The 12,467-nt window shown below is 30.7% G+C and overlaps 1 protein-coding gene and 1 non-coding gene across 2 annotated transcripts; one reads left to right on the forward strand and one right to left on the reverse strand.

Moving 5' to 3' along the window:
- Positions 1-2,372: 2,372 nt before the first annotated feature.
- Positions 2,373-2,478, reverse strand: LOC129284683 (small nucleolar RNA R71). The gene has a single exon (XR_008586927.1). It is a non-coding gene; the product is annotated as a small nucleolar RNA R71 (small nucleolar RNA).
- An 8,749-nt stretch (positions 2,479-11,227) lies between these two features.
- Positions 11,228-12,181, forward strand: LOC129321259 (uncharacterized). The gene has a single exon (XM_054966973.1). It carries the CDS (start codon positions 11,450-11,452, stop codon positions 11,951-11,953), a length of 504 nt encoding a protein of 167 aa, XP_054822948.1. The 5' UTR covers positions 11,228-11,449; the 3' UTR covers positions 11,954-12,181.
- The last annotated feature ends 286 nt before the right edge of the window (positions 12,182-12,467 follow it).

Here is a 12,467-nt window from a genome sequence, read left to right on the forward strand (position 1 = left end):
TTGTTAGCAACAAAAATATATGAGGTTTTTGAAATGGAAGGGAGAGCCTTGTTTGGCTTAGAAATCTTTTAATGTTTAGATTAATGGAAATTTAGATTTTGATTTGGACCCAATCCCTCATTGATGATTTGAATACAAAAAAAAATCTATTAAACAAATCAATTTTTTATAATAATTCTTTTGTAATTTCAAACTCACTTTGCATTTTCTTGTCATTTAAAATTTTAGTCATTTCAAGCCTCATGTTTTCTTTGCATTTTCATTGTTGATGCCTCTGTCACTAATAAATAATAATTTTATATATTTTTATTCTTTTAATTTAAACTTTTAAATATTTATTTGAGGCTAACTAAGTTTAATTAGATATTATTTGATTTTATTAACCAATCTTTAATTTTTATATTTTAACTATATAAATCTGTGGTCTTAAAATATAAATAATATCTTTAATATTTTTACACAGTTTCTATTTAATTTTATTTTATTTGTCCAAATTTTCTAGATTCAATTTGAAAGATTTTGGTGAGAATATTTTAGATAAGAAGAATATGGGCATGCTTAGAGATTAAATCAATAATTAAATATTTAAAACCTTGTTTTTATATATATTTTGAATTTTTTAGTGTAGTTTTTAATTAGAGTTATTTAGGATAATTTTACCATTTTAGTAAATTATTAGGTTTTATTTGTTTTGGGTGACGCAATCATATATATATATATAAAAGGGAGGAATAGATGCACGATGGGGGGAAGAGAAATAAGGAATAAACGACTTTTATGGGATTGAAAAGGAGAAAAACATTGGCGGCATGAGCGGACGAATCCACATAAGCGATGGCTATTCTTCTTTTCTTCAACACAGGCGATAGCCTCTCCTATTCTCATCTCATGTTACTTGATTTTCAATTCTATAAATAATTAATTTTTTTTGTGTGATCAATCACAAATTATGATCCTAAATTTTAATCAGAGTCTTTGATATTCAGAAAAAATTTTATTCTAATTTTATCTCAATTTGTTCTTATTCTCTTTATCTCTGAATTTTATACTTTAACTGCTATTGCTGATTAGAATAGTTTTACTGCATAATTTTTGGGTTATAAATTTTATCTGAGATTTTACTTACTATAATCAATTGATATAGTAACATAAGAGTAATTTGGTTTAGTTTGGGTGATTATCAATGCTTTGTTTTTGGTATAGCTAACTTAGAACAATTGTTAGGTTGTGGGTTGAGGGAGATCTCAATTAATCTATAACTTAATTTGTTATTTAATTTCTGAATGATAATTTGAGAAATATATAATAAAGCTAGAATAATAAAATTAAATAAAATTAATTTATTTTGTAGACGGGGAAGATTAAATTTAGGTGATTGGGTTGTGATTGATTGCGCTATTTGTGCTTGATAATTTTTTTAGTTGAATTTTCTCTATTTATTTACTTCTAATTTAGTTTTAATTTCATAAAAAAAACCCTCCATTATTTACCTTTTCGTAATCATAATTCAAATAGTTACTCTATTGACTCTTAGGGAGATGATCTAAGTTGCGCTATATTGTAAAATTTAGTTTTTATTAATTTTGATGCTATTTGATAGTAGTGTCAAAATTTTGGCGCCATTGCTGGGGAGTCAAAGGTGTTAACTTTTTGAGTTTGGTTGTTATTTATTTTTCCTTTCTCATTATTTTTATTTTTTTAATTTTCTAGAATTTTTTATTTTTGTTTCAAATTTATTATTTTTTTCTTTATTTATTTTAGGTGTTTTTTTTATTGTTTTTTCTAGTTTATTAGTGCATGACAAGATCTTTGCAAGATAAATTAATTAATTTGAACTCTGAGATTGAGAAAACTTATCGTAATAACTGTAAGAAATAAAAGTACCGTAAAATTAGGGATAGTGTAATTTTTAAAATTTTGTCTGAATTGATTGATAGTGTTATTAGTGATTCTAAATCTAACTTTAACTCTACAATTAAGTTGAAAAGTATGGCTGAAAATAATAATGGTAATAGGATAATTAAAGAATTGGCCGCGCCTAATGCGCACTATCAAAATTTATGCATTCAATATCCTAATTTAGATGCAAATGCTAGTTTTGAATTGAAATCTGGTTTAATACATTTGCTATCTAAATTTTATGGTCTCGCAGGAGAGGACCCGAACATGCACTTAAAGGAATTTCATATTGTGTGCTCCACCATGAAGCCTCAAGGAGTTTTAGAAGAGCAAATTAAATTGAGAGCTTTTTCTTTTTCATTGGATGGAGTGGCAAAAGATTGGTTATATTACTTGCAACCAGGCGCCATTACCTCTTGGGATCAAATGACACAGTTATTCTTGAAAAATTTCTTCCCTGCCTCTCACACAGCAATTAAAAAAAGATATTTATAGAATTCGTCAAATGACTGGGGAGACATTTCATGAATATTGAGAGAGATTTAAGAAATTATGTGCAAGCTGCCCTCACCATCAAATACCTGATCAACAGCTGGTTCAACATTTTTATGAAGGTCTCTTACCAACAGATAAGTGGTTTATTAATGCTGCAGCTAGTGGTGCTTTAGTAGAACTTACTCCAACTGATGCGATGAATCTCATCTCTAAGATGGCACAAAATTTTCAACAATTTAAGATGCGAGCTAACCAAGCAGTCAAATGGGTGAATGAGATTCAAACACCACTATATGATCCTAAATTTGAGAACAAGATGGAGGAGCTCTCTAGCATGGTTAGGCACATTGCCTTAACACAACAAAAATTAATAAATTCACCAGCAGTGCCTACTTTTCCACTAGCGTATCCTTTACAAACGTGTGCACAATCTCAGTTTTATAATTCTCAATAAGCTACTATGTCTTTTGCTTTAGTTAGGTCTCTATGTGGCATCTGTTGTTTGGCCACACATACTACTGATTAGTGCCCACAGTTGACTGACAGAATTGAGAATTGTGCTGAGATTTTTCCAACTAGACCTATACAATAGGGCTAAAAATATGATCCTTTCTCCAACACTTATAATTCAGGGTAGAGAGATTACCTTAATTTTAGATGTGGAGAAAGTCAACAACACCAATATAATGCTACAGGTCAAAATTCACAGCCTATGCAAGCAATGAGGCAATCTACTCCTATTCAAGGGTCTAAAAATGATAGACCAAGTCTAGAAGAGTTAATAAAGCAAATGGCAACTAATAACATTCAATTTCAATAACACAATGAGACAATCATCCAAAAATTAGAGAATCAAATTGGGCAATTATCCACCTCCATTAATGAATTGAAGAGTCAAGGTTCTGTAAAATTGCCTTCTCAAACAATTGTGAATCCTAATTGTAGTAATGTTAGTGCCATTACTCTTAGAAGTGGAAAGGAACTTCCAGAGCCCTCCACAACATCTACTAGGGATAAGTCGACTGTAGTAAAAACACAAGTCACATTTGAGGAGTCTAATGAAGAAAAGAAATCAAGAAAGAACCTTTCATTTCTAAATAGAGAGATTCAAAGCAAGAAGTTAAAGGAAGCTAAATTGGAGAAAGAAGTGCTTGATGTTTTCAAAAAGGTTGAAGTCAATATTCCCCTTTTGGAGGTAGTAAAGCAAATTCCTAAATATGCAAAGTTCTTGAAAGACCAATGCACGATCAAGAAAAGATTTAAAGCTAATGAAAAGGTCAATCTAGAAAGAAGTGTACCAACTTTATTCTATTGAGGAATGCAGTGCCAACCCCCCATACCCTTAAAATGCAAAGATCTAGGAAATTTCACTATACCCTGTACTATAGGAAATTTAGAATTTTCTAATGCTTTGATTGATCTTGGTGAAACGATAAATATTATGCCCAAGTCTCTATTTTCTTCTTTAAAGGGTTATGAGATGAAGCCAGCTGGGATTATTGTGTAATTAGCAGACAGGAGACTTGCCTATCCTAATGGTATGTTTGAAGACATTTTAGTCAAGGTAAAGGATTTAGTCTTTCTTACTGATTTTTATATTTTGAATATAGATAAAGATGATAGTCATGGGCCACTACCACTGATTTTAGGTAGGCCATTTCTTAAGACAGCTAATACTATCATTAATGTTAAAGATAGTACTCTTTTTATAGAATTTACAGGACGTATTGTTCAATTTAATCTTTTAGAGGCTATGAAACATCCTATAGAGGATCATTCTGTTATTAATATGAGCATGCTTGATATATTAATTGATGATACATATGATGAGCTTTATAATGAGATGGTTTCTAGTTCTCTTGAGATTTTTGATTTAGATAGCAATATACATTATTTTGACTCTATTATTTTTGAGGATTCTTCTAACTGTTCTGATGATATTGTTGAATTATTCAAATCCATGCATGATATTGACATTGGAACTTCTAATGACTCTGATATGATTGCTTTTGATTTTGAAAAAACTATGGACTTTGCTAGTGACTCTATGTCATGCAATTCCATTAATAATGTTAATTTTAGAGTTCTAGAACAAGATAATGTTGCTTCTTTTGATGTAATGTAGGTTTATGGAGTTGCTGAGATCACTATTGACAAGCTAGTGCCCTCTATTCAGCAGCCACATATACTTGAATTGAACGATCTATCAGAACATTTGAAATATGCATTCTTAGAGGAAGGGGAGAAATTACCGATTATTATAACAAAGGATTCTGATCCTAGTTAAGAGGAAAAATTGTTAGAGGTATTGAAAAAGCACAAGAAAGCTATAGGATGGACATTAGCTGACATTCCAGGCATTAGTCCAGATCTATGCATACACAAGATCTTGATGGAAGACAGTACAAAGCCATGTAGGCAACCTCAGAGGAGGCTTAACCTACTTATCCTTGACATAGTAAAAAAGGAGGTAATAAAATTTCTTTCTGCAGGTATCATTGACCTTATTTCTGACAGCCAATAGGTGAGTCCAGTACAAGTAGTACCAAAGAAGGGCGAGATGACAGTTGTAAAGAATGAAAAGAACAAGTTGATTCCTATAAGAGTACAAAATAGCTAGAGGATGTACATTGACTATAGGAAGCTAAATGATGCAACCAGGAAGAATCACTTCCCTTTACATTTTATTGATCAAATATTAGAGAAATTAACAGGCAAATTTCACTACTGTTTTTTAGATGGTTTTTTAGATTATTTTCATATTTGCATAGCTCCAGAGGACTAAGAGAAGACAACATTCACATGTCCGTTTGGCACATTTTCTTATAGGAGGATGCCATTTGGATTATGCAATGCCCCATCCACATTCCAGAGATACATGATGAGTATTTTTGCATACTTGCTAGACCATTGTATAGAGGTTTTTATGGATAATTTCACTGTATATGGAGATTCATTTGATAAATGTCTAGTAAATTTAGATAAAGTACTTGAGCGATGTATTGAGAAAAATCTTATATTAAACTTTAAAGAGTGTCATTTCATGGTTAGACAAGGTATTGTATTGGGTCATATTGTTTTTGAGAGGGGGATAGAAGTTGACAAGGCTAAGGTAGATGTGATTACTTCTTTACCTTATCCTACTAGTGTTAGAGAGGTCTGTTCTTTCCTTGGACATGCAGGATTCTACAGGAGGTTTATACAGGATTTTAGCAAGATAGCCTTGCCACTTTCAAGATTACTGCAAAAAGATGTAGAATTCAAATTTAATAAAGCTTGTGAACAAGCATCTGATGAGTTAAAAAAGAGATTGACCACTCCACCAATCATTCAACCACTAAATTGGGATTTACCTTTTAAATTATTATGTGATGCTTCTAATTATGCTCTTAGTGCAGTGCTTTCACAAAGAGTTGATAAGAAATTACATGTCATAGCTTATGCTTCCAGAACTTTAGATGTGGCCCAAGCCAACTATACTACCACTGAAAAGGAGCTTTTAGCTATTGTTTTTGCATTAGATAAGTTTAGATCATATCTTTTGAATGCCAAAGTTATTATGTTTTCTGATCATGCAGCATTAAAATATCTCTTAAGGAAGCCAGATGTAAAGCCACAATTAGTCAGATGGATGCTCCTGCTATAGGAGTTTAACTTGGAGATAAAGGATAAGAGTGGAGTTGAGAATTTTGTCACATACCATTTAAGTTGCTTTGAATCTCTTATGGTTCCTTCTATTCCTATTAATGATAATTTTCCTAATGAATGCTTGTATGCTATGCATAATGTTACTTCTTGGTATGTTGACTTAGTTAATTACTTAGTTGCCTATGCATTTAAAGAAACATCAATTAGATAAGTTTAAAAAGGAAGCTAAATATTACATTTGGGATGATCCATACCTTTAGCACATATGTAGTGACTAGATTATTAGGAGATGTATTCCTGACACTAAATTTGAATCCATATTGCATTTTTGTCACACACTTGCTTGTGGAGGACACTTTGGTCCATAACTCACTACTAGAAAGGTTCTTAATTCTAGATTGTATTGGCCTACTCTATTCCATGATGCATATACATTTTGTAAGCATTGTGCTATATGTTAGCATACAGGAAATATCTCCCATAAAAATGAGATGCCTCAACAACCTTTACTTTTTTGTGAAATATTTGATGTATGGGGTATTGATTTCATGGGACCTTTTCTTATTTCATTTGAATTTGCTTACATTTTATTAGCTGTTGATTATCTTTCTAAGTGGGTGAAAGCTAAAGCCACCAAAACTAATGACTCTGCTGTTGTTGTAGATTTTGTTTAGGTCACATATCTTTTGCAGGTTTGGTATTCCAAAGGCCATTATTAGTGACCAAGGGACCCATTTTCGTAATCGGAGCATGCAGAGTTTGTTGGGTAAGTATGGGGTCATGCATAAGATGGCTGCCCCTTATCACCCCCAAACTAATAGGCAAGCTGAAGTTTTTAACCAAGAGATAAAGCAGATTCTTGAGAAGACAGTGCAACCCAATAGGAAGGACTGGAGTAAGAGACTTGATGATGTATTGTGGGCATATAGAATTGCCTACAAGACTTTGATTAGAATGTCTCCTTATCGGCTTGTTTTTAGGAAAGCATGTCACTTACCTGTGGAGGTTGAGCATAAAGCTTATTGGGCAGTGAAGTAATTTAACATGGATTTGACTAAAGCAAGAGCTCAAAGAAAATATCAATTGCAAGAGCTTGAAGAATTTCACTTGGAAGCATATGAAAATTCAAGAATCTACAAGGAAAAGACCAAGTTGATGTATGATAAGCTGATAGTTAGAAAAGAGTTCAAAGTAGGACAAAAAGTATTGCTCTATAATGCCAGATTGAAACTTATGCTAGGAAAACTTCGTTCTAGATGGAAAGGTCCTTTCATAGTTACTCAAGTGTTTTCTTATGGTGGAGTAGAGATTATGACAGAGTTTGCTGGAGCAAAGTTTAAAGTTAACGAGCACCGGTTAAAGCATTTTCATGATGGATTCAAGACACACATTGTGGAGGAGTTTTCTCTCCAAGATAACACTTAATTAATCAGGTTGTATCTCTTCTCTTCACTTTTAATTTACATTTTTTTATACATCTTTTAGACTATGTTCTATATTGAGGACACTGTAGATTTTAAGTGTGGAAGGAGGTTTTTTGCTATTTTGTTTTTTCTAATTTTTTTCTTTTTTTTCTTGTTTCCATTTTTGTTATTTTTGTGCTCTTGTTTTCTTGAAAAAAAAAGAACTTGTGCAAAGTTGTAAGTTGAGGACAATTTTAGTTTGGATGCATTTGAGCATGATAAGTAATTGATCTTATATTTAAAATTCAAGTTAAGTGATAATGATTTTGGTTTCAATGGATTAATGTGATAGTTTTTAGCTTGTGAGGATTTAGACCTAATATTATTCTCTTCTTGTGTGTATTCTCCTAACACTACTCTCACTCTAGAACTTGTCTTGATTCTTAGTTAAGACTATAACTGCATATACTTTGCATGAAGATGATTAGGCATTCTTTTCTTTCAGCCTACTTAGCCAAATAGCCATTCTATGTAATTTATCCCTTGTTAGCCCATTTGAGCCTAGACATTTTTTTTTTTAAATTTTAGCCAACTGAAAACATAGCCTATAAGAAAAAAAATTTTCTTCATTTTTCTCACCCCACTTTAGGTAATGAAAAGTGTAATATTTGTTGGAATGAAAAAATATACTTAAAGGGAGATTTGGGTTATTTTGGAAAACAAAAACAAGAGAGAGCCAAAAAGCAAGGAAAGAAAGAAAAAAAGAAAAGAAAAGAAAGAGCATAAAAGGCCAAAAAAAAATTAGAAAAAAAAGATGCATGAAGCAAAGGAAATGAAAACAAAATAAAGAGAGAAAAATAAACCCAAATTAATTTATTTTGTTTCTTTCATTCTATATGTTTCGTTTCAAATATGCTTTTCATTCTCTTAAAATTTATCAGCCTTCATTTTTCTATACCATACCTTTACCTAAGCCCCATTACAACCTAAAATAAAGTCCTATTGATTCTTGCATTGCGTATGACATAGATAGTGGAGACCTAGATGATAAACAAGCCTATGGTAGTGAGGTTTTAATAGGAAAACTTGAGTGAAACACTTACCCATATAAATTTGAGAGTTGAGAATTAAATACTTGACCTTTGTGAGGAGCTATTGCTTAATTTATTCCTACCAAATGAAATTGACAGGATACTTGTTATTTTAGATATAAGAGAGATTGATTAGAGTGTTAAAGTGCTAAAGAGCTATAATTATTTTTATTCTTTGTTGCTTCTACATTTCTTTTCTTGAAATTTGATATTTAAATTTTGCCCAGGAGTGCAAAGTCTAAGTGCAGGAGAATTGATAAATAGCAATTTTATATTTTTTTATCCTTTTAATTTAGAATTTTAAATATTTATTTGAAGCTAATTAAGTTTAATTAAATATTATTTGATTTTATTAGTCAATCTTCATTAATTAAGTTTAATTAGATATTATTTGATTTTATTAGTCAATCTTCATTTTTTAGATTTTAACTATCTAAATCTGTGGTTTTAAAATATAAATAATATCTTTAATATTTTTGCACAGTTGTTATTTAATTTTATCTTATTTGTGTAGATTTTCTAGATTCAATTTGAAAGATTTTGATGGAGAATATTTTGAATAAGAAGAATATGGGCATGCTTAGAGATTAAATCAAGAATTAAATATTTAAAACCTTGTTTATATATATTTGAGTTTTTTAGTGTAGTTTTTAATTAGGGTTACTCAAGGTAATTTTACCATTTTAATAAATTATTAGGTTTTATTTGTTTTGGGTGACGCAATCATTCATATATATATATATATATATAAAAGGGAGGAATAGACGCATGATGGGGGGAAGAGAACTAAGGAATGAACAACTTTTACGGGATTGAAAAGGAGAAAAACATTGGCGACGTGAGCGAAAGAATCCACATAAACGATCGCTATTCTTCTTTTCTTCAATATAGGTGATAGCCTCACCTATTCTCATCTCATGTTGCTTGATTTTCAGTTTTATGAATAGTTAAATTTTTTTGATATGATCAATCATAAACTATGATCTTAAATTTTAATCAGATTCTTTGATATTCGGAAAATATTTTATTCTAACTTTAATTCAATTTACTCTTCTTTTTTTTACCTCTGAATTTTATGCTTTAACTGCTATTGCTGATTAGAATAGTTTTACTGCATAATTTTTGGGTTATAAATTTTATCTGAAATTTTACTTACTATAATCAATTGATATAGTAATACTAGAGTAATTTGGCCTAGCTTGAGTGATTATTCATACTTTATTTTTAGTGTGGCTAACTTAGAACAATTGTTAGGTTGTGGGTTGAGGGAGATCTCAATTAATCTGTAACTTAATTTATTGTTTAATTCCTGAATAATAATTTAAAAAATATATAATGAAGCAAGAATAATAAAGTTAAATAAAATTAATTTATTTTATGAATGAGGAAGATTAAATTTAGGTGATTGGGTTATGATTGATTGCGCTGTTTGTACTTGATAATTTTTTTAGTTGAATTTTCTCTATTTATTTAATTCTAATTTAGTTTTAATTTCATCATAAAAAACCTCCATTATTTACCTTTTCATAATCATAATTCAAATAGTTACTCTATTAACTCTTAGGGAGATGACCTAGGTTGCGCTATACTGCAAAATTTTTTTTATAATTTTGGTACTATTTGATAGTAGTGTCAGTCATTCTCAGATATTCTTTTATCTCTTGTTCTCATCTATTATTGACTGAAAAAATAAAGATAAATTCATCACTCTTAATTTTTCACTTTTGCTTTGAATCTCAACTCTTTACTTATCTCTTATTCATTTGAAAATTTTTAAACTATACAAATAAATTATTTTAAATATATAGATTTAAAATCTAAAATTCAAATCCCTTGATCGAAATACTATCTCAAGGAAATAGAATGGTGCAACTCTTCCCCTCCCCTAGTCTGACTCAAACTTGTAATAGAGATTCCTCTCCCTCCAAAGGTGAGGGTTTTTGAAAGGAAACTCTTAATTGAAATATTTTTAGTTAATTATTTTAATAAATTATGGAATAATTTTAAACTTTTTGTTTGAAATTTTTTCATCTAGATTGAAAACTATACATTTTATTTATTCTAAGCTAAAAATATTATCATTTTTATATCAGTAAAATTTATATTTAACTTTATTTATTGTGATAAAAGTGATATAAATAAAATTACTTAAGGTAAATAAATATAATTATACAAAAATTAATACTCTCTTCAGTTCAAAAATATAAGCATTTTCCTTTAATTAATCTCAATTTAAAATATAAGCAACCTAGTACATGTATTATTATTATTTTTTTTTGTATTTTACACCTTATATTTATTATTTTAAATATTTGTGTAAATTTATCTTTTACTCATCATCATAGAATACTTTGATAATTGAAACTAGAGGTAAAATGAAAAAATAATATATATATTTTTATGGAAATATAGACTTTATTGGTATATGAACTTTTTTCACAAACTATTTATATTTTGGATAGAAAATGAGTACATTCTATGATTCAATTTTAGGAAATGAAAGTGAAAATTTTCATCAGAAAATGTGATTTTATCATATCATCATCATGCAAGCACTTATATTCTTACTTAATTGCGAAGTCAATAGGATTCACAAGATGGATTTGATGGGAAACAAAGTTGAAGAATTTTTAGGAGAAAGTGGGAACTAAAAAAGCAAACGGATTCAAATCACAAAGTCTAGAGGGAAAGGGTCCAACGGCTAGTTCGGTATATTCCCATTCGGTCCCATCTGAAGAACGCCACCGACCTCACCCTTTTACAGCTCGATCGGCTCCGCCATGGTCGTTCTCATCTTCCTTCTCTCTCTTCACCTTTTTCTTCCCTTTAAAATCTCTCTTTCTATCTCATTCATGACCACCCAGCTTCCCTCTCTCCCCCAACCCTAGAGATCGATTCTCAGTAATCTGAAAAATGCACAGAAAAAGATCTCTCCTTTTCCAGAAAGTCTCGAGTCTCTTGAAGACTCCCCTGTTGGTCCCCAAACTCAGAAAACCCATCATTCCCAAGCTTCTCTTGCTCAAGCGATTCAAGAAACGCAAGGACTTCAAGCTTCTCATGCATTACAACAACGGCTTCCACGGTGAGTATCAGTTCTCGCCTTCGAGCACCCCCCTCATTCGATTCCATCGAACAGAGCGCGTCAAGAACAGAGTAGACTACAGAGATTTATGCTCCTTGCTGTTTCTGGTTCGGTGTTTGGGTGATTTCAGAGCTGAAGTTAAGGGCTTTAATGGCGGATTTGGTGAGAGGCAGCTTGAGGAAGATCTGTCGGTTCCCGCCACCGGAGATGGGGAAGAGGACTTGTGTGAGCCGTTGGATTCAGATGACGGAGATGAGTCGGTTGATCAGAAGGCTGAGAGGTTCATTGAGAGATTCTATCGGGAGATGAAGCTGCAGAGGCAAGACTCCATTTAATCATTACGTCAATGATTTTTCTCTTTTTAAAATAGTTTATTCATTATTTGATTTTGTTTGGTTCTCCGCAATTATATTTTTATTTTTTATATATATAATTGCGGAGTTGGTTTCGTATATTTTTTTTAACTCTATTTTTATCATGAAATTGTGTTATTTGTGGTACAATAATGTTGCTCTGATGCTTAAAGGGGTAGTCGAATTCAATATTATTTTTGTTGGATTTTTTTTTTGTAATTACTGTATTCTTTTTACTGTGTCTTTGTTTTGCTGACTTAATCACTAGCTAGTATTTTGTTTCTGTTTTAGGTAAAGTCAACTACCAAATTTAGTCTTATATTAACTAAGAAAGAGATCATGTCATGTAATGCAAAGAACATGTCTCCCAAAATATTTTCTTATTAGATTATATGTTTAATTGTAAAGATTTTATTAGGATGCTAAGTGAGGGTAAATTTAAAATTATATCGCAAGTCTAACATAGAATAGAATTAGGCTTAATAATGTATATGAA

Source organism: Prosopis cineraria, unplaced genomic scaffold (assembly GCF_029017545.1).
Source record: "Prosopis cineraria cultivar Desert tree isolate PC_DT_omini unplaced genomic scaffold, ASM2901754v1 PC10, whole genome shotgun sequence".
Lineage (NCBI taxonomy): Eukaryota > Viridiplantae > Streptophyta > Magnoliopsida > Fabales > Fabaceae > Prosopis > Prosopis cineraria.